General features: G+C 39.8%; 1 protein-coding gene across 1 annotated transcript in view; it reads right to left on the reverse strand.

Moving 5' to 3' along the window:
• The window catches only part of psme4b (proteasome activator subunit 4b), a 44,357-nt gene extending 23,042 nt beyond the window's left edge, over nucleotides 1-21,315 (reverse strand). The window contains exons 1-19 of the mRNA XM_026178405.1: nucleotides 20,882-21,315; nucleotides 20,204-20,344; nucleotides 17,895-18,011; nucleotides 15,245-15,289; nucleotides 14,899-15,048; nucleotides 14,185-14,248; nucleotides 13,577-13,651; nucleotides 13,334-13,456; nucleotides 13,145-13,237; nucleotides 12,754-12,932; nucleotides 11,092-11,178; nucleotides 10,017-10,203; nucleotides 9,541-9,630; nucleotides 7,464-7,528; nucleotides 7,132-7,282; nucleotides 5,345-5,443; nucleotides 4,971-5,040; nucleotides 2,990-3,057; nucleotides 2,280-2,483 (exon numbers count right to left, since the gene is read on the reverse strand). Coding sequence (XP_026034190.1) covers nucleotides 2,280-2,483; nucleotides 2,990-3,057; nucleotides 4,971-5,040; nucleotides 5,345-5,443; nucleotides 7,132-7,282; nucleotides 7,464-7,528; nucleotides 9,541-9,630; nucleotides 10,017-10,203; nucleotides 11,092-11,178; nucleotides 12,754-12,932; nucleotides 13,145-13,237; nucleotides 13,334-13,456; nucleotides 13,577-13,651; nucleotides 14,185-14,248; nucleotides 14,899-15,048; nucleotides 15,245-15,289; nucleotides 17,895-18,011; nucleotides 20,204-20,344; nucleotides 20,882-21,087 — 2,214 coding nt within the window. The 5' untranslated portion in view covers nucleotides 21,088-21,315. The remainder of the gene's footprint in view (nucleotides 1-2,279; nucleotides 2,484-2,989; nucleotides 3,058-4,970; nucleotides 5,041-5,344; nucleotides 5,444-7,131; nucleotides 7,283-7,463; nucleotides 7,529-9,540; nucleotides 9,631-10,016; nucleotides 10,204-11,091; nucleotides 11,179-12,753; nucleotides 12,933-13,144; nucleotides 13,238-13,333; nucleotides 13,457-13,576; nucleotides 13,652-14,184; nucleotides 14,249-14,898; nucleotides 15,049-15,244; nucleotides 15,290-17,894; nucleotides 18,012-20,203; nucleotides 20,345-20,881) is intronic.
• Nucleotides 21,316-22,303: the final 988 nt, after the last annotated feature.

Genomic DNA, 22,303 nt, shown 5'->3' on the forward strand with positions numbered 1-22,303 from the left:
ATGCTTTGTTTCTATCCTCAGTTCAGTATGTAACCCACTGAATACTGTTAAATAAATTATAATTTGGGAAACTGCAAAATAGTTTGAGCCTTTTTAATTTTGAATGTCATTTTGTTATTTTATTTATAGCCCATTGCACATTCAAAGAACAGAAGTTGACCCGAACGCTTGAAAAACTGAAATGTGTGATTTGTTGTATGAACTAATTGTGGAAAGGAAAAATCACAGTCATTTAGCAGTCATTGATAATGTGTTCAGAATTTAGAAATGCATTGTTCAGTTCATAAACTGAATAACAAACACAGATACATTGTATATACAGAGCTAAACTGTGTAACTGAGCCACTTTGCCAACTTTTAAACGATTCTTTATTTATTTAGTGTTCCTCATTGTCCTTTTACTTTATCATAGCTTATGCAGCTTCACAATAAAAGATTACCACTGATAAAATAATTTTATAATCTGCCACAAACTACAAAAAGCAAAACCCAACACAGGGCTGAAAATTTAGTACTACTGCTAATTACTGGCTGCTAAGTCAAAATATCTAAATACCACTGTCATATTTATCTGTATTACCTAGAGTCCAGATTAACACTAAATAAATATTTTTACCTAGCAGATTCATCATAATATTCTTTTGGCTGCTCCCTTTAGGGAGTCTCCACAGCAGATCATCATCCTCCGTCTCACCTTATCCCCAGCATCCTCTTGTGTCACACCAACACTCTGCATGTCCTCTCTCACTGCATGCATGAATCTTCCCTGTGGTCTGCCTCTTTTCTTCCTGCCTGACAGCTCCACATTCAACATAATTTGTCCAATATATCCACAATCCTTCCTCTAAATGTAAACCCACTGTCATCAGTGACAGGCTGAATTAAATTAGTGAGTGTTAGCACTTCATAGTGTGTACTCTGCAGCTTTTTTGGGCTCATGGAATCTGAACTTATTCCACTTTTTCACATTTTTGGACACTGTTATTTTATTATTTTTAGTTTTCTAACAGAACATATTCAAGTTACAGTTCATTTATGGATTTAGGGTTGGTGTTACAGAGGAGGCTGCTAGGGACAGGGGGAGATGGATGCACATGATCCACTGTGGCACTGAGCTTTAATTTGAGGAGTTGAGCAAAAAATTGCATAAAATTGCATTGACCTTTACAAAACCACAGCTTCCTATTTCATGAAGAACTGTTTTTTCTTTGTTTATTCCTTTCTAAAAATATATAGATCTATCCGTGAGAGGTATGTGGCTCATCCACTGTGGATTTTTCAATCACAAAATGTTGGTATTGAGGGATTTGTTTTATAAATAAATAGGTAACGTTTCAATACTGCACAAAAAAACAAATATTAGAAGTTATTGTGGAAAGAAAAATTACGTGATCCCCTTGGATTTCTTGCTTTTGTGACTTCCAGCTTTGGGAAACTATGTTTTTAATTTCCTTGAACAACACAGATGTGGTTATTTTTAATGCCAGAGTACGGGCAGTATTGGCCAGAATATGGCCCAGAAGTGTAGCCATTTAATTTAAATGTGAACTAGGCTTTATAAATGCAAAAGGAAATTGCATTGCAATAATTAAACCTGTAAGATAGCATTATAAATTAAAGGACAATACAGAGCAGCTGTAATGGTTCAGCTTGCGGCCTTTTACATTTCCTAGAAGATTTAATCATTTCCTGTGACTCACTAAATACTTTAATGTCTGTGAAAACAGCCAGTTCGCCTGCGCGGGTGTTAGTGAATATGGCATAAGGTGAAACTAAGCAATTAGAGTCAAGGAACTGCATAGGCAGGTAAAATGGCTCACTCTGCTCACATCATACACGCCTCACGTCACATACTTTCCCAATTTAGTGGTCTATTTATGCTGCAAAATTTCCCATCTATTTCTTTGGCTTTTTAGGTTTTTGGCTGATGTTTCAACCCCTCCATCACTCGTATGTCTACCTGTGAGCAGCTGTCTGACTGAAGAGGGAGCAGCATTAGTCAGTATAATCCAGCGGTGTATTTACTTTAAATTTAATGAAGGCTTTCAGATTGTCATGTTAGAATTGGAAAAGTCCAACTAGTGGCAAAGTTTTCCAGCGACAGATTTGATATTATATTATTTCAACAATAACCATACAACATGTGGAACTAGAGGCAAGGAGCTGACTTTAACTTCAGCATCACTTTATAGGATTAAATAATGGCAGCCGATGTTTTCTTTCCTATCTCTTTGTGCCATATTGTGTGTGTGTGTGCGTGCGTGTGTGTGTGTGTTTACCCAAATAGGGAGGTCAGTATCAAAGCTGCCAGAGGTGCTGCGGTACTCAGTGGGATAGATGAGGGAAAACGATCGGAGTGTGTGCTCCAGAAGACTGCAGGCGAGTGTGTACGCCCGTTTGCAGCGCAGACGCACACACACACACAAGATCCGCTCCAGGTCGCCTTGATATTTTAACATCTGTTTGCCATCCACACGGGTTACCTAATGAGAGAACACACACACACAGGAGTACATGAACACACAGGCAATTCACTGGAGAGTTGTGTCTTAAATATTGAGGTTCTCCAGTAAATCGTAGCGTCTGGCGCGCTCCCACTCACGGTAAGCTCTCAGGAGCAATAAAACAAACCTGAAAGAGTATCAATATTTTCTGGTTACCAATAAAGCTCTTTGCAATTTATGACTGTGCAGGGTGTATGATGCAAAACAAGTCTTTTGGCTGTATTTCTTTTTTTTTTTTTTTGGTTCTCACAATGTCACAACTATAGCCTTTTAAATTTAAAAACAGATAAACACACCAGCCGGTCTCGTACGTTTTCAGTGTTTTCCACTGAGGCATCCCCGATGTGCAAATCACTCAAGCAGTAGTGAGGAAAATTAACTTCTCTTAAAGCAAACAGCCATTTCTAGATTCACAATAAAGCCTTGTATTGTTATAATCAGTCACACGCATTACGTTTTTAGGAGTGTGTGTGTCCTTCTCTCACCTCAGAGAGCAGCTGGAGATTCCACAGCAGCTCCTTATCCAGCTCATCTTCACTCTGCAGCTCCTCATCTACAGACACACACACATAAACAAGCTGGATTATGTACTTCACTGCTCCCCAGACAGATCAAGCTCCTACTGTCGAATTTTGGGATCAAAATTGACTTGTTTGGCCATGTGAGCTGCATAGCTGGCAGCCTATTAGTTTACCTGTATAAAATGCATCTAAAGCTGTTTTAACTAACTTAACTAATGTTAATTAATAATCACTAGTATAGTTTTTTTTTTATTAATCTGCTTGACAAAAATATTATTTTTACCACTTTGAGGATCTTATGGTCCAAAATTTAGAACTCAGCTTAAAGTGCTGCTTACTCTAGCATAGTATGTCAAGTCTTGTTAAAGCGTTGGTCTAATTTTGACGTATTTGACACAAAATGTAAAAAACACAAGCCAGTTTTATGCAAAAGTGGGCACGTGAGTGAAAACAAGTAAATAACACACTTTGTTGTCAATGATAGCCAGTCAAAGCCATCTCTTAAATGTTATGTTACACTTTATTCCATTTAATTTAAGTTAATGAATATACTTCTTCAGATTATTGGTGCCCCCTTGGAGGTGATGGTGATAGTCAACTGAGCCACCCTGTCATCAGGGTACAACATGTGAGTCATTAAGGCTCCTTTGTGAGGCACTGCCCCACCATGCCATCATGCAAGTTGTTGAGGTGAGACAAATCAGAATTTGAATGAGGGCTTCATCACCTGGACAAGCTGATAGCTGGTCTCAAACTTCTATTCAATAACAGTCGTTCACAGGGAACATGCTTGCCTACTTCTCCTTATAAAATGGAACTTTGGCATCCTCGAAAGAGTCTCCTTTCTCCTTTAATGTGCACACCTGAGTCTTATATTGTTGAAGTGGCTCCTATGTTACGCATCTGCAGAGTGGTTGTTTGGCTTCTCCGATGTATGCACTATTTAACAAATTTATTAGACTACTGCCATCACTAAATCTACAATCTCATGTTGTAACACCCCACAGGCATAGAAAATTATGCAAATTGGTCCTTGTAAAGGAGTGTAAAGCGTTATATGCAAACTGAAATGTCTTCAAGTTGCAGGTTAAGGTAACTATGAACGTGGAGACAGGAGCCAGAAGACCAATAAAACTTTCAAGTAAAACAGCTGTTCCGATGTATATCACAAGGAAACTTTCCCTCCAATCTGCACATGTCACACATACTATTAACATTTTCTCATTTTAAGTTCATGAAATGAAAGCTGTCAACTAGCATTTAAAGAAGCGGGCACTTTTAAAGTCAAACTTCTATCTTCATTTATTTCCCAGAGTCCACTAAAGTGATTTTGCATGATTCGCAGTTCAAATTCCCCCCCTTGTCTATCTTATGCTGGGCCTTGGCGCCACCTCTGAGTTCATCCACTGTCTGAAACCAAGCATTTAGAGCAGTCTGAAGTCTGAGCTTTTGACTCACAGGGATTACTTGTACATACACTGACCTCATTATGTGAAATTTTGGCCAACATATTTTTTCCAGGACTGCCCAAGCTTTTGCATACAACTGGGCTGAACACATACATGAGCCAAGTCTCAAAGTTAATTCACGCAGTTTCTAATTTCTTTCTAATTTCCCTTAAATTTGTCCCACTTAGACACCACCAGTTGCTAAAGAATACTACTGTTAGAGAAAAACACTTGCTTTTTACAATTTCACTTTAAATTCTCTTATGACCTCATACGGTGTCTTATAATACCTCCTAATTGCTTTGAGATCATAAATGAACTAACAGTGTTCTACAAATTAAAGAATGAAGATTTTTATTTACTTTGCAAACTGCAGGTTTCATTTATCACTGAATGAATTCTGAATTAACTAGTTTAACGCTTATTGGAACAGCCTTAATGCAAACAGAGTTACATTACTACACACACACACTGAACTGTTGCACAGTTATACTGACTGTCAGTAATGTGGGAGATGATGCTGCAGCAGTGAGGGACAAACAGTCGGAGAGACTCGGAAGGATGACACTGCAAACAGACACACATGTGCACATCCAGAAAGTACACACATAGATATGCACACATACATTTAGATGCCCAAGCACAAACACAAATACATGCATAAGATCACAAACAGTAAACCATCAAAATGAGGCCATAACATAGTAAATATGCATGTAGCTAAATTGAACATGTTAGTGGAGAAAAACTGCATTTTCCAACATCTTAAGCACATGAAATCTTTGTTTGACATTCTTTAATTATCTTGAATGAAAACCTTCACATATTGTATAAAATGGAAATTGAGAACAAGAGCTAAACATATACGTACCTTTGCTGCAGCTCTGCACATGTCAGCCACCATCCTGCCTGACACGCATGTCTCGAAGATGTTTGAGGTGGCAAAGTTAAACACTTTCTGCAATGCAACCTAACGCAGAGGAAGGATTTAAGAAGATTGAGTGATGTACTTTATTAATGCTATTTTCATTTATTTATTTAGGGACAAATATTAGAAATAAATATCATTTCTCAATTAATAACCATCAAATGAGACACTTTATTTGGTAAAGTAGAGACTAAAACAATATAGAAACTCCATTCATCCCCTTTGACCAAGCACTTGGCAACAGTGAGATAAAAAGACTCCCTTTTAACAGGAAGTGACCTCTGACAGAACCAGGCTCATAGAGCGGCAGCCTTCTGCCAACATTGTTGAGACATCCAATTCTCTGTCTGCACTTACAGTGTAATTAAGGGATGGATCAGGGTCACATGATCAAGCCCTAGCTATTAAGTATAATTATAAAAGTCTGCCTCATCAGTCCAAATAAGGATCTGGTACCATGGGAGAGAGGAGACCTGGAAACTAGGAATCACAAGTAAGCCTGCAGTCTGACAATGAAATGCTCTACTGGGATAACACGGCACTATGAGGTCTTTTAAGTACAGCAGAGCTTGGTCACTCTGTGGGTTTTGTATGTGAGGGGAAGGATATAAACTAAATCCTGGATTTTCAACCTGCTCTCATTCTCAGTGGAGTTGTGGTGGTGTGTCTCAGTTACACACAAGGTGTCCTTGTGGTAACACAAGGTTATGGCATTAGAGAGATGGAGGCTGTTACTCGTGTTTTTCAGTGGGTAGGTTTGCTGTAGTGAGGAAGTGTTATCTAAACCTCACCAGTGAGTGAAAGTTAAAAGCAAGTGGAAACAAGTGGAATTAAAGTGACACAAAGGTGCAAACAAGCTGCAGACAATGGTCTCCTGGCTAATAAACCTGTGGCTTATGCCCCACCGCCGTCCCTCTTTTGAGGTCTCTGAGAAAGGACTGTTAACGTCTCTCGGGGGCAATGCATCAAGGCACCGATGCCAAAAGTCACCTTGTGCGTAATGGTGAGACGCAGGTGGCATCTGAAAATGGCATCATTTGACGTCCTGAGATGGGAATGCGTCAGGACTTTACAGGAAATCAGTGAAAAGAAGCTGATATTGAAGAAATAGGATCATCTCTTTCCATTGTCTGTCAGTACTCTCCATGCTGCGTTGTTACATTTTGTATCAGTGGGAGGCTTTTCAAAAAGCTTTTAGAAAAGCCTGATAATAAGGAATTATAATAGTCAAGCCTTGATGTATTAGATACATGGACTAGTTTTCCAGCAGCACTTAGAGACTGTATGCGTCAATCTCTGACAACAATGCACAGATAAGAGAAGGCACTCAAAAGCCTATCTTTTTTGCGAACCATGTATGCTAGTTAAAAAATGACTCCAAGCTTTTGCATAGCAGTAGAGGAGGCCAAGGTAATGTCACCCTGAGTAAATCTGGTTTTAGGGCCAAATACAATAAGTTCTGTTTTCTCTGAATTTCGAAGCAGAAAATTACAAGCCAAGCCACTAAATTTTCACTGGCTGAACTGTGTGATGTGGCTTCATTGCTAAATATAGCTGGATATCATTTGCATAGCTATGGAAATATGTGCCATGTTAAGGTCAGCAGTCTAAATTAGGAGGTGATAAAGAATTGTTTGGGTAAGGTCAGAGTACTGCGGGGACTGAATTAATAAACTTAATTAAAGAGAGAGTGAAAGCTTTGAAAGTGTTGGTGCGTATTAATGCACTACCTTGTATATTTCCAGCGAGCACTGTGTTAAGATTGTGCTCACAGTGGAGGAAAGGCCCAACTCCACCAGGCTTTCCAAATGAGTCTGAGTATCCGTCTCCATCTCATCTCGTGTCTGTTCCAGGGTACTGCTGTCTATCAGAGCAAAGCACCTGCACAAAGACACACACAAATACACAAGCACACACTTAAAACACTCCGCAGTAATGAAAATGTCAACAGCGCCATGGAGAAAAAAAACAAACTGGTGCATTTCAAACAGAGAGACGCATTCGCATTCAGACACTGACAACAAAGCTTTACTAAATGACAGACTTGTTAATGTATCTCTACCTGTCCAGGAACTGCAGAACAAAGTCTTCAAACTCAGCCGAAGCGAAACACAGATCCTTTTCAATCTGTGAGGAAGAAAGGAAGAGATGATTAGTATTTGTAGAATACTACAGTGCGTTATTTTATTTCTTTGTATGTGTGCTTGTCTCGGAAGAAAGCTTTTGAAGTGTAACTCTGACACAGAAAGAGGAGGGTTAACTAAGCAGCTGGCTACCAGGAAAATCCACATCTCAGTTTTTACGCTTTGATTTCTGTAAAGTTTAAAAACATCACGCTATATTGCAATTAGTGACCTTTAAAGGTTCTGGCAGGCAGATTTTGTTGCTGCTGTTGACCTAGCAAGTGATTTCCCCTATTGGCAGTTTTATGCCATGCAACCATTTGTACATTTGGTCTATGAAATATGAAAATTATTTCAGTGCTTTCATCAAACTGTCATTGAGGTAGCAAAGTATATTTCAACAAATGTAAATTAAGCATTTAAGGTTACTATTATTCAAATGAGGGATATTACAATGCTAATCATAATAATAGTTATTATTCGCTCAATTGAAATGATGTTATTTGTTATATTAATGTTATATTAATACGATGCTACAGTTTTGTAAAATATCCAGCGCTAGTAACTAATTGACGCCTCAGTATTGTATGTAGGTGGCAATATTGTGTCTTATAACACAGGCTGACACCCACTGTACAATAGATGTAAAAAGGAAAAGGGACTGTAAATAGTGTAAATAAAGTGAGTGTTTCTTTTTCTTCAGTTATTATGAGTAGCACAAGAAGAGTATACGTCACTTTTATAGTATCAGTGTCACCTTCTGGCATTAAGCAGCTATTAATTATGACTTTATTAATAAACATTTATTTCATAATTGCCGTGCAATGATGGTGAAGCATCCAAACGTATGCTCTGGCTAATACGCAATTTAAACAATGGGCTGACTGCTTAGTGCACTGCAGTAAACCGGTCTAATAATGGTGCAAACTCACAGCTCACCAGTTAATTTGCTCCTTAATGCAGTTATCTAGTTATTAGCCAATCACATGGCTACAACTCAGTATATTTAGGCTTGTAGATATGACCAACATGACCGGCGGAAGTTTAAGCTGAGCATCAGAATGGGGAAGAAAGGTGACATGGCTGTTGGTGCAAGACAGACTGCTCTGAGTATTTTGAGAAATTGCTGCTCTACTGGGATTTTCCCAAGCAAGGGTTTAGAGAAAATGGTCCAAAAAAGATAAAATATCCAGTGATCATCAGTTCTCTGGGTGAAAATACCTTATTGATACCAGAGGTCCGAGGAAAATAGCCACACTATTTTGAGCAGACAGGAAGGGAAAAGTAACTTTAAAGACTGTTCTTACAGCCAAGATATTCAAAAAAGCATCTCTGAATGCATGTCGAACTGGGAAGTAAATGAGTTGCAGCAGCAGAAGACCAGAAGAGTAGGTCCTACTCAGGTCAGCTGTGAACTTTCAAGCGAGGATACAACCAGGAATAGGGTCACTAAAATTGGACTGATGAGTCTCAATTTCCAGTTAGTAGTGAGGTGTACCTAAAGATGAGTTTGGGGAGTATCTCTTGACTTATTCAGTATTTCTAATTTTATGCTAAGTAGTGTAATGGAATGTTTAATATCACGGCATGGACATAATACTCAAACCCATGGTTTAGGTATTTGCAAAATAACAGTAGACTATTTTTGCTTTTGGACAAAATCAAGCTACAATGTTGCAACAGAAAAAAACAACAGAAACATACCGACAAACATATGTCATATGGATCCTCCAAATATTGTAATTCGGTGTAGAAAGGGAAAGTTTTTTCTTCTTCTTTTACTTCTTCTCTTACCAAATAATTGTTGTCTCATTTTGTTAAAATCCCAAAGGTTTAACTTCTAATTGTAGGCGGTTTAAGTGATGTAGTGGATGCCAATTTATCCCAGAGTTTTAAGAGTAAATGCCAAAAGCACAAGATAGCCCCGAGTTACAAAAACTTTTGGCTCATCAATATGTGATTTTAGACTCTCCATTATGTTTAGTTAATCTTTGTTAATATGTATCATGTGCATACCTCTGTGAGATCATTGCGCTGGGAGGGAGCAGACGAACAATCCACTAAAGGCACCAGAGTGGTGAAGGTGGTGATGAACTGGAACGTTATCTGGACAGAGAGACACAGCAGGTGCAACTTATCAATTTACATCATCTGACATGATCACGCTGCATGTTAAATACCTCACCAGATGTCGCTGCAATAACTTTTTCAAACGCACTAATTTATTCTGGTGTGATGGATTAATATAGTCTGAAGAAAATGAGCACACTAGAAGAGGGAACCAATCCATTTTACAATTCAAGCAGAAACTGAAGACTGAACCGCATTAATTGCAAAGTTCTTCAAACCGAGCTATTCATTCCACTTTCAGGAATTATTAATTGGAAAGACCTGAATATGTAACAAAAAATGGGAATTTAATCAGTGAGAGCTGCATTGTCTACTTGTCTAACAATTCTTCTTTATTCCTCATCAACGCATCAATTACTCACCATACACTTGCTAAAGTCATTGGGGTCCACCCCTGGCAGAGAGCCCATAAGCAGTGGGAGCACGTGCACACGGCCTTCTGGGTAATGGTTGTTAGGGGAAACAAGACTGCGAGCCATCCCAATCATGCAGCTGAGGGTGGCAGTGAGGGTGTGCGGCTCAGTCAGGGTCTCCATTGCTGCATAGGTTCTGTTGTACGTGAGACACAAGGATGATAAATAAGACAAAAACAGTTTGGATAAAAGGGACAGTGCATGCTGATTTTCTAAATAAAAGTGTACATTAATTATTATTAATTTTGATTTTTGTGTAAAGCGACAGTGCATGTTAATGGACATCAGTAGAAAAAATATGAAATATGAGATAGATATATCTCCACCCTTCCATTGAGACCATTAATCAATGGATCAGCTCCGCTGCTGGATTTTTTCCCATTATTTCACACCACACTAGGATATGCCGTATTCATCTACCAGCACTTTGCAAATACATTTTTGGTGCAAAATTATTTCTGTTATTACTTTTTATCATGTTTTGAAGAATCAAACAAAGAAATTTGAAAAAATTTTAAAAAACAAAATATTCCACTGAAAAATGGTTACAATAGGTAAAAGAACTGGACTGAAAAAGGGGTGAAAAAGCAAGTTTGAAAGACCTTCAGAAGGCCTAAAGAATGACTGCTCAACACCACTGCGCACATCAATTTGGAAATCCCAGAAAAAGATACTTCTATCTAAATATTGAATAATGATCCAGATTTAAGATTTTGTACATTATCAAGGCAAACACTTTGAAACTGTCCATCCAAAGGCATACATCAAGCAAGCAGTACTTGTAACTAATACTGCTTAATTTCCCAAATCAAAACAAATATAACTGCAAACAGTTTCCTATGTAAATAACTGTTTTTCCAACATTATGCTTTCTTTTTATATTCACTAAAACTTAGACAGCACTTCAAAGTAAGGCAAAGAATGATAAAAAGCAGCAAAAAAAATCATTAATATTAATGATGTTACACCAGCATGTTTTTGACAGTACATCAAAAGGCTTGATGGCTGATATCCATATACTTACTTCTCAAGAACAGGTGGTATGACAAGCTCTGGTGTGAGGAGAGCCAGGTTCTGAAGAGCGTACGCTGCATCTGTACTGTCAGTTTTACTGCAAATCACCAGGAGAGGGCAGATGAACAGTCGTGCACATGCAATGCAGCGACAACAACAACGACACACGTAGACACTAATCACAGATGACCTGTCTTTGTCCAGATTAGGCAGAGGCCGAGGAGGCGAAGCGACTGAACTCATTAGCGAGACACAGCAGTTAGATAACTGGCAGGCAATTATTCAGATGGTGTGTTTGTTGGCTGTTTACATAGTTACAACCCAGGGAACATTGATATGATGACTTGAGACACCAAAGCAAACACAATATGACTCATGTATATGTAACACCTTTTGTCTTAAGCCAGTTTTAACCTTGCTGTTTGGAGGTTTTAGGGATCCAAAGGCTGACCTGCCGATCTTCATATTAGCTGGACACTTTTGGTAGCTGTGATACTCGAAACAGCAGCAGTGTTATCATCGAGATAAAAAGGATAGTTGGAAGATGGAACCAAATCTATTTGTGAACCTGAATTTTGGCTCAAAAAATAAAAGAAAGTCGGGAGAAATTCTCGTCATTAAACTCCGGTGAGCAAGACCATTAATTGGCTCAAACTATGCAACAGACTGCTCACACCAACACCCACAATGACACCTATGGTAACTATTTCTGCACGAGTGGATATCATTTCTATCGGACTTCCCACACAGGGTCGCTTGCATAGTCTTTGTTTTAAATGTCATGTTACAAACTATTTTTACAGAGTGGCTCTACCTAACATCTAATATAATCACTATTTATTCTTTGTGGGGGGGGCTTTTCATTAATGCTCATTTGTTTGTTTCCGCTGTTTTGACTTTTTTTGCTCATAATTTCCTGCTGTACTATTTGTTTGGTGCTTTTTTCGTACGCTTGGCTTTAAAAGCCGCTCGTGTTGTTTTGCTGTGTTTCATGTTCATAGCAATTAGCACAGCTTGATTATTTTCTCGCTTGCTTAATGGTGGGCAGTTAATATTTTGTTAGTGTAGTGATCCAGCTGTTAAGAGAAAAATGTCCAGATTTATGGAGAAGTCACTATATAAGCTTATCAAGTCAAGTCAAAATTAGGAACAGCATGTGAGTGTGTGTATGAGTATGCCTGTATTTACATCTGTACTGTAGCCCTATGCATGCACATATGTATGTATCACAAGTGAACTGTGTAGAAAAGCAGTTTAAAGTGGACCCATTACACTTTTCCTTTTTTTTTGTCATTTCTACATCATTACAGATGTTCCTATTTAACATAGTCAAAGTTTCAAAAACTGAGGTAAGCACATGTAGTCCCTGGGAGCCAGTGGCTTGGACTTCATCCTACTCTAAACATCCACTTTGATACAGCTTTTTTCAGTTCTTGTCTCTCTTTGAAGCCCCACCTACTTGCTGTTCTTTTGGTTGTAAGGGGCAACAATCAGAAGAAGGCATTTAAGCCAAAACAGCTTGTTTCAGACAGTAGATGAACTGAGGGGCAGAACCAAGCTCCAGTATAAGAAAATAGGGGTCATTTTGAATAGTTGATAAAACAACGCTAGTGATAATAATAGCTCCTATTTAAAGCCTTCATTTGGGCTAACAGCCATCAGAGTGCAGTACCTGAACATAGCCAGAAGGGAGGCTCCAGTGAGGCTGCGGGTGAACTCCTGCAGATCCGCATCTGTTAACTGTTGATGCTCAGGGACCAGTGTGATCCAGCAAGGGGAAGCGTGACGTTCCCGGTGCACACGGCGCACAACGCTCGCTGGAAGACGCTGAAGCAGCCTCATCAGTCGAGACTGCAGACACACATTAGACATAAGAATTATCACCCAGAGCCACATTCACAGTCTGCTGTGAGCAGATCTGAGATTTCCTTCTGTTATTAATCTGCTGCGTAAAGAGAGCCAGCCAAGTCCCGAATGACAGGCGATAAATCAAATGAGGAACCGAAGATGGAGTTTCACATAGTGTGTGCATGTTTGCATGCGAGTGAGAGTAAGAGGCTTACCTGCCAGCGACCGTGATTGGATGGATGGTAGAAGGACGCGATGCTGTTGAAGAGGCAGGTCAGCTCTTTCTGTGCAGGGTTTCCTGGTCCACCCTGCAGGGGTATATAAAAGAGCAAAGTAATCAGTTGCAATGAAATGTAAATGTTTTTTCTTACACATTTCGCCAGAAAAATCTAAAGACTGCGTACCAGAAGTGCTGTCACCCACAACACTATGTATCCAATGTCATAGGAGTTGGTAAGATACCGAGGTGACACCATCTGACTGACCCCAACTGGAAGGTTCAGACTTCGTAGGATCCTGGTGAAGATCTATCCAGACATGCACATATACAAACAATAGTTCCACTGCTCTCACACAGCCCATGAGTTCCCAGTAAACCACATTTACGGGAACACTTGTATGCAAACATAATTCTGCTAATGACTCACTGTGGGAATATAAGGGGTCCAGTCCACGTAGCCTATGTTATCATTGGCAAGGCGAGCAAACAGGTTCACTAAGTGCTGTAAGAGAACATTAGGCAAACATTCACTGTGAGGACAAAGGATGTTTCCACAAGTGAAGTGTGTCATCCAAAAAAAATGGGAAAAAAGGAGACGAGATGCTGAAGAAGAGAGGAGGAAATGTGCAAAGCCAGGCCACTGTGGCCCATGAGGCTGAATGGAAACCAAAGTGGAAAATCTTATCTGCGCTGAGTGGAAACTGACAATCCTTTAACAACATTTCAATCATTGCCATCGGGAAATGTAGAAATCTGTGTCATTTGGAATTACTCTGCACTTTTAGAAAAATGGAAAGCTGCATGATCCATCACACAATAAATTAAAACTTTTTAAAAAATCTGCTGCTTGGTGTGACAGATTTAAGAAGAATTTTGAGAGGTGGAATTTTCATTAATTTTGACTTCACTGTGGCTTAAAGAATTCCACTTTCAAGCCAGTGAACAGTTTTTAAAACTAAGTGTCAAATGATTTCAGAAAGAGCAAAAAGTGCCTGAAGTATTGAACGCACGTGTGTGTGTGTGTTTGTGTCTTACCCCTTCCCAGCTTGGCTGATTTTGCAATGACATCCAAAGATGCATTAATTCATCAAACCACAACCTGAAAACACACACACATGCAGAAAACAGACCATTACATTCACACCCAATGACACACACACCTGAGGCTTTATCCCCCTCATCAATCTCAAGTTCCCCAAAATATGATCTCATTCCCTCCCCTGTATATTCTGGATGAGAAAGGAAAAAAAAAAACTGAAGTGGAAAAATAGAGTATTAAAGATGATGTATTGTGGAAACTGTGCAGAAAGTACTTATGAATCCAAGAATAAATCCAGACAAATAGTTTGCAAAGGAGTGAATGAACTAAAGAATGCACTGAAGGCTTTGAAGAGGCTTGGTAGCTGGAACATGGCCATGAAGAGTGCAGAGAAAGAGGGGCAAAGATTTTCCAAAAAAAGCAAAATATTAGCAAAACAAAGAGAGCAAGGAAGCACTGCTGATGCAAGAGGAACGCTATTCATTAAAGCTCCCAGGAGCAAAGGTGTAAATGCTTACAGAGCCTGAAAATGTGGCTATGCATTTTGAACATTAAAAGAAAAAGCCAAATCCCTTAAATGCTGAGATTTACTAACAAGTTAAACATATTGTACCTCTTTGTGTACCCTTTGTGTCAGCTCTGGCTCTGACAAGCTGTACTTGGAGGATAACACTGTTTCAAACCAGAGCCATTCAAGTTGGCCCACTTACTGGAAGCCCTGGCTGTGTTCCTCCGGGGGCATGATGGTAGGCAGGAACAGCTCCATGTTGCTGATGGCCTTCTGCATAACCACATCAAACACACACAGCAGGGGGCGCCACTCATCCAGCATCTCTTTGGTGGATGATGCAGGGAAATACCTAAGAAAAATCATTAAAAGATACGCAGAAACACACATATAAACAAAGATAGACGTGAGCACCAATAGATGCAGACAAGCAAAGATGGCTAAAGGTGCAAATAGACACAATGATCTACAGTACATAGCTCAACTGAAGATCAAAGCAGCACATTATCTGCTGCCCAAATTATATGATCACAGAGGATGAGACTTACAGTCTGCAGCTTTTGATCAAAGCTTTCAAAATGTGGTCCACGGAGCTGCAAATAAGCACAGAGAGGAGGTGTGAGTGTGTGCGTGTGTCTCAGCTATGCTGTGAGATTCACATGTCCTCATCAGGAATAAACAAACCTTCAACATTCAGACCACAACTCAGATTTGTACCAGCTGTGACTGCAAGGCTGGTATTGTTTTCTCTTTATGAGTTTGTGTGTGACTATGTGTGTCTGGCAACAGATTATGTCACACACACAACAGCATCGCAACCAAGCAATACACGGTAACAAAACATAACAGGTATGTACATAACATCCGAACAAAGCCTCGCTTTGGTGATGGGTGTGGTCATAGTGCGGTCTGATTACAAGTCAGTACTTTTTCAAAGCATTAAAACAGAACCCAAATCTAAATATAAAATATTTAAAACAGTAAAGCAGGAAGACCTTTGATGGTGATTACACAGATTCACACAGCTGTAAGTTTCCAGTGCGGCCACTGGGTGAATTATAAGGAGTGATACTGCTTTTTAATGGAATGCAATATCCACTCCTGAGACACTTAATTCTTTGTGGTAAAGATTTAACAAGGTGCTGGAAACATTCTTCAGAGATTTTGGTCCATATTAACATGATAGAATCACACAGCCGCTGCGGATTTGTCGACTGCACATCCGTGATGTGAATCTCTTGCTCCACATCCCAAAGGTGCTCTATTGGATTGAGTTCAGGGACTGTGGAGGGCATTTGAGTACAATGATCTCACTGTCACGTTCAAGAAGCCAGTTTAAGAGGATTTGAGCTTTGTGGTATGGCATGTTGTCCTGCTGGAAGCAGCCAAGATGGGCTACACTTTGTTCTTCACAAAGGGAAGAACATGGTCAGCAACAATACTCAAACAGGCTGTGGTGTCTCATCGATCCCCAGTTGGTACTAAGGGGCCCAAAGTGTGCCAAGAAAACATCCTCCACAGCATTATATCACTATTCTGCCCTCTATATGACACAGGGCAGAATGGATCCATGCATTCATGCTTTTATGCCCCCTGAATGTTGCATCAGAAACTGCTACTCGTCAGATTAGGCAACGTTTTCCCAATCTTCTCTTGTCCAATTTTGGTGAGCCTGTGCAAATGTAGCCTCAGTTTTCCTGTTCTGAGCTGAGAGGAGTGGCATTGGGTGTGGTCTTCTGTTGCTACAGCTTCGGTTTGATGCAGTGTGCCTTCTGAGATTCTCTTGTGCATACAGTACTTTCTTTGCGATGAGTAAATTTGAGTTGCTTTTGGAGCCATTCTCCTCTGCCCTCTGGTACCAATAATGCATTTTCAACCAGAGAATTGCCATTCACTGTCTTTTTTCTCTTTTTCAGACCGTTCTCTGGAAACCTCAGAGATGATTTTGTGGGAGAATCCCAGTAGATCAGCAGTTTCTGAAATACTTAGACCAGGCCATCTGGCAACACCAACCATGCCAGTTTCTAAGTCACTTTTATCACCTTTCTTCCCCATTCTGATGCTTGGTTTGAACCTCAGCAGACTGTATTGGTCATATCTACATGCCTAAATAGATCGAGCTGCTGCCATTGGATTACCTGATTAGATAATTGGTGTTAAAGAGCAGTTGAAGATGTGTATCTATCAAAGTGGCCGGTTAGTAACTGGTGCAAATGGAGTGAAAAGCCGTGGCTACAGTCTATGTTCTTTAGGAAAAGTTTCTTCATGTCAACTACACAAGGATGTTACTGGTCCAGCACAATACCTCAGTAAAACAACTGTGATGCTGGTAGGTACTGTAGTTATGATCAGTGTAGTATATTAATGTAGAATATATACCTGTAGGCCAGAAACCACAAAGAGTCTAATCTGGCCCACTGGATGACTTTGCAGAGAGTAAAAAGTACAGAGATGGAAGACATCATTTTAGAATTGTCACTGTATGGATGTTTATCTTGAGAATAGTTCTCTGGAGTGTTAATGTCAAAGCTGGAGGGTCGAAGTCTGTTGACTTTTATAGGCTTACTACCAAAAAAATAAATAATTACACATTGCCTACAACACTACACTGGTTAAATCAAGTGGTTTAACTTACAGTAGTCTTTGTTTGTAACTACAACAAACTGTTCAGTGTGTACTTGCAGTTCTTTAGAAAGGGAAAAAATATTTTTTAATAGGTGATTATGAAAAGGTTTTAGGAGCCTGGCCAATGTGGGATAATCTTGGGCTGGAAGAAGCCAGTTGCCTAAAATGAGTTTGATACCTTCGGTTCAGAGAGCCCAGCAAGCTGTTTCTCATTGTTTCTACTCCCTCACCCTTTTTCCCAGTCATGGATTAGGCCTAGTCCTAGACTAAAGGAGAAATACAATGAAGATCTCATTTGAAAAAAAGGATTTATTCTAGGATTAGGCATAATCCATGTCTCAGAAACTGAGCCTTTGAGTTTGCCGGTTTGCTGGTTTTGTGTTTACTGTTGTAAGTAGCTTCATATTTAACACACAGACATGAAAGTAGCATCAATCTTCTCATGTCATTTTTGGCAGGAAAGAAAGCAGGTTTCCTACTGTGTACGCATTCTTCTTTAATTCAAAACACATATCTTGATACTGCACTTTACCATATGTCACAACAGCTACAATTAAATATAAAGCTTCATACTTAGGGAACCAGATGAGCCCAAGGTGCTCGGTTTTAGAGTAGAAAACCCTCTCGTAGAGATCATAGAGCGGCCGCCACGGCAGCTGGAGGTCATCCCGTGATAGAAGTTCTTTCTTCCTGTTTGAAAAAGAAGTCCGTTATCAGCTGTCTGGCCTATTTATAATGCTTTTACAAGGGTCCTGGTAGGTTATTAGATATTTAAGCCTCTAATAATAATGTCATATTGAAGTGAAAGACCACAGGGCGTCTGAAAGAGTCTGTAATCGTGGAGAAAATGAGTCACTGCCTCACAGGCTGCACTCAGCATGATGACTGCCATCTTATTGGCATGTATGCAAACACAACGCTGTGATTCTTTGTATTCAATAATGCATAAGTGGACTGACAGCAGCAGGCATTAGTAATTTGCAGACGTAGATTCACTTGGTATAAAATAGTCATGATCCAACATTCATAACACTCCACTGTGAAAAAACAAATTAGACATGTTTAAGATCTAGCAGTGGGCATAATTGGGTTTCTGCAGGCTAACCATGCATTGACTTTACTTTTTGTTGTTTTCTTTTAAACACCTTGTTAAGCTTTTAGATTGCACAGTAATGGTGTGCCCCTTACGAGAACTCTAAGCTTAAAAAGGAGCAGTTTTTTTAATCCTCCTGAGAACTTCCACTTTGCTCTCTTTGTGCTTTTGTATTACTTTGCTCTTTGTAAAATCACAGTTTTTAAGGGATTGAACCTCAGAAATAGGTTGAGAGTCTGTGCAGTTGAGAATATGCATGATTTCCACAACCTCTAAATCCTCCCCACTTATTCATCTAACAACGATGGAACAAACTCTCAGTTGGGAGATGTGAAAAATGAAGGAAAGAAGAGACAATCGGGAAAATGACGGCGAAATCCAAAAGATGAGAAAAAAAAGCAGCCTTTTGAGACCTGATGCTCATCTCTCAGCTTTGAAACCTGGCACTTCATATACGCTTAGCCCAGATCTTTCTCTTTTCATCTAATGGAAAACACTCAGACAAATGACGTCTACATTAAGAGGTTGTTTTGTGATGGATGTGAAAATCCTGAAAACAACTGGTGACAAATGGGAAGTGATTAATGTGACCGTCTTGGAGAAAACCCTACTGTCGCTGGAGAAGTGACAAATTTGATCTGAGAGACAAAAGCATCGCTTAAAGAGTAATAAATGTTAAGCCAGCATGCTTTATTGTCCCTTGTACTTACTTTCAGAGTGTCTTTGAGTGCATTTGTGCGTGTAAGGAAATTTAAACTTCCGCTCTATGGTTGTAAGATATTAACACAATATACCAACCAAGTATCAATATTTTACGCTACTTTAAACTTCCACTTGACATTTCAGAGGATGATCTGGCATTTATTGGCATCTGGGAAACACATAAGAGATATTTTGCAGAGATCCTTTGTTTTGTTTCATACCATTTGTTGACAAAGGGCAGATTTAACTTCTATATTTTCAGTTTAAATGTGTGATTTTATACCCAATGGGTGAAAATTTTGAGCTTATTTATTATTATTTATTTTTTTTAAATAAATGATTTGTGATTCGGGTTCAGGCTCAGACACAGATGCAGCATTTTTGAAAATGATTTGGTTTGATTCCCCCCGGGTCTGCAAATGATTTGACTCATCAAATGACTGTGTTACAAATAGCATACAAGTAAGTGCAAAATTTCACTTTAACATGTCACGCCACTTATGGTGCATTGATGTTTACCAATCGTATGGCTTTCTGTTCTCATTTTACTAAAAGGAAGGAAAAGAGAGGATCATGCAGAGGAGTTAAGCTTTCTCCTCAGCGTGATGGTGGCTTTCATCGCCATAAAAATGCTGTACAATACTTATATATGTATTTCTGGTTTATTTATTATTTTATTTATCACTTATTTTACTGTGCAGCATTGCGTCTATTCTTCTTTCCATCTAGGCCCTGAAATTCGTCTTCCCATGCATTGCATCATGGATAATTCAGGCTTTAGGTTTTTCCAAGAAAGTGTTAAATATAAATGAATTAAATAATAAATAACTAATTTTTAAGTTTTGAAAAATGATCTTTTTTCTGAGATGCAATTTGTAATTGCCATCACACATGAGTTCCCTCCTAATACGTGTTCATGAAGGCAAAAGGTCTGTCGACAGTTAAATTTATCATAACTCGTTTAATTTCGAACCAATATCCAGCTCGTTCTGTTTGGTATTTTTTCTGAGAGGATTTTATGATTTACCATGACCCCCTCACCCCAACATCCCTGTTTAAATTCGTGTACATTTGCATTCACACCCACTTGAGAAGCTGAATGAGCAGCCTGGCATAGCTCTGCATCATGTGTGGCTCCAGGTTTGGGAGCGTGACCAACTCATACAGCAGCTTGATGAAGAGGATGTGGTCATCTTTACTGAACCTGCGGCCGTACAGCTTCAGAAACCTAAGGGTGAGAGAGGACACTGAGCGAACAGGTGATCACTTCCTACTTCCTACACTTAACCTATATTCTGAAACAGTGAATAGGCTTACACAGCTACAGTGTACGACTGTCTCAACACTAAACCTAATCTATTGAACTTGAGTTTATGCCAAGTCACACAGTGAATTAAGGTTCGGCCTTTAATTAAAGTTATAAGGCAGAACACTATGCCCTGATGTCCTCTTAAGGCAGACAGGTCAATAACACCAAGTAGCTGCTTCTTTAAATGCTTTTGTGCACTAATATTCCTGGAACTCCAGACTTAAGAATACAGCAAAGGACACTTTTAAAGTTTTTCCACCTATAACCACAGACAGATTGCAGTCTATTTCAAATGTAGCAATCAAATGTACTATCTGATGAACTTTGCTTAACTCTGTCACAATTTTATTTTAAGATGCAGGCAATTGTTAAGCCCACTGTTATGAATCTTTGGCTATGGGTTAAGTTACCTTTGGGTAGTCTTAAATCATACGCCAACCTTGCTTCAGTACTTACGAGAAAAGTTTCCTGGACCAGAAAGCGACCCCGGGCCACAGCTCTCTGAGGAGGACAGCTCTGCACAGGTTCGCTTTGATCTCCGCCAACAGTTCCGTGGCCTCCTGGTCCAACCGGTCAGAGTAAGGCAGCAAGCCATTATACACAATCTCCTTCTGAGGAATAAACTCAGCCATATCCCTGCCCACAGTCATTTCCGCTGTCATACAAGTCACTTTTCTGTTGAAACTGTGTGTAAAATGGTAAAGAAAACCTTTTTGTTGTGCCTCCTGGGAAGTGCGCAGCCGAAGTTAGTGGGCATAATCCGCTGTGTCCAGAAGCCGGGCGGAAGGCAGGCGATCACAGAGGAAAGTATGTCACGCTAATTGAGCCGGGCTAAGCCCTGAGCGCAGAGGGGGCCGGTTTCGCTCAGGCTTGCAGTGCCGGGCGCTTTGTCAACTCTCACTTCACACCTCATGGTTGCCCGGTCGCCTTGGGCACATGGGTGGGGGAGCAGTAGGGTACGTGCGCTGAGCGTGACGCACGGCAGGGGTTTGAGAGAAATGAGGTGCTACCGGTTGATAGAAATTGCGCATTACTCTGAGGTCAAGCTTTGATTTCAGCACCACCGAGTCTAATAACAGAGGCCTTTGATATATGAAGACCTTCATGCACTGTGTAAATGACTCGGATTCATTCAGAAAATCGTCACTCTGGACTACAGATCCCAGAAGCGTGCGCGTTGCAGGCTAATCTGCAGAATATCTGATAAATGGATTAATGCTGTCCTGTTTTACTGACCTGTAGAGCTACTGACCTCGCAGTGATTGTTACTGAGATAAACAAAGGGTTGCACTCTGTCAGATGAATCAGCACCTATCTATCTGCATGCTACACACTTATTTAACTAAGCAGAAATGAGCTTAGATCATATATAAATAAAGGACAGTCTTTTACAAGTCTCATCATATCATTCATGCCTACCTTTTCTGTCTTATGACACCTTTATCCCCAACCTTTTCCATTCTTGCTTCACTGTGCACTCGTCCATGTAAATCCTTTTCCTTTAAGCCCATGTAATTCTCTGACCACTATGCTTAGAGTGGGGCGGCAATTGCAGGTCATTGTCTGGCTTGCCTGGCACTGAAGTTTCTGCTCACAGCAAGGACTTAGACTATAATGCAGAAGCCCTTTCAGTTCTCTGGTCTAGTTACTGTTGGAGAAATGGGGCAATTGCTGCAACACCACCTCGCTTTTGTTAAGCTGCCTGATTGCATAAAGTGCCCTGTTTCTCATCCTGCCTCAATCTTATTAAAGGTCTTCTTGTTGCTTTCAGTACTACCTTCTGGCGATAGCCCCTGTAGCCTTCAATCAGTTTTTTTGAGACCATAGTGGATGCCCTCTTTAAAACTATTTTCTCCCCATAAACACAGTGTAAGACTA

The sequence above is a fragment of the Astatotilapia calliptera genome, chromosome 8 (assembly GCF_900246225.1).
Source record: "Astatotilapia calliptera chromosome 8, fAstCal1.2, whole genome shotgun sequence".
NCBI classification, from domain to species: Eukaryota; Metazoa; Chordata; class Actinopteri; order Cichliformes; family Cichlidae; genus Astatotilapia; species Astatotilapia calliptera.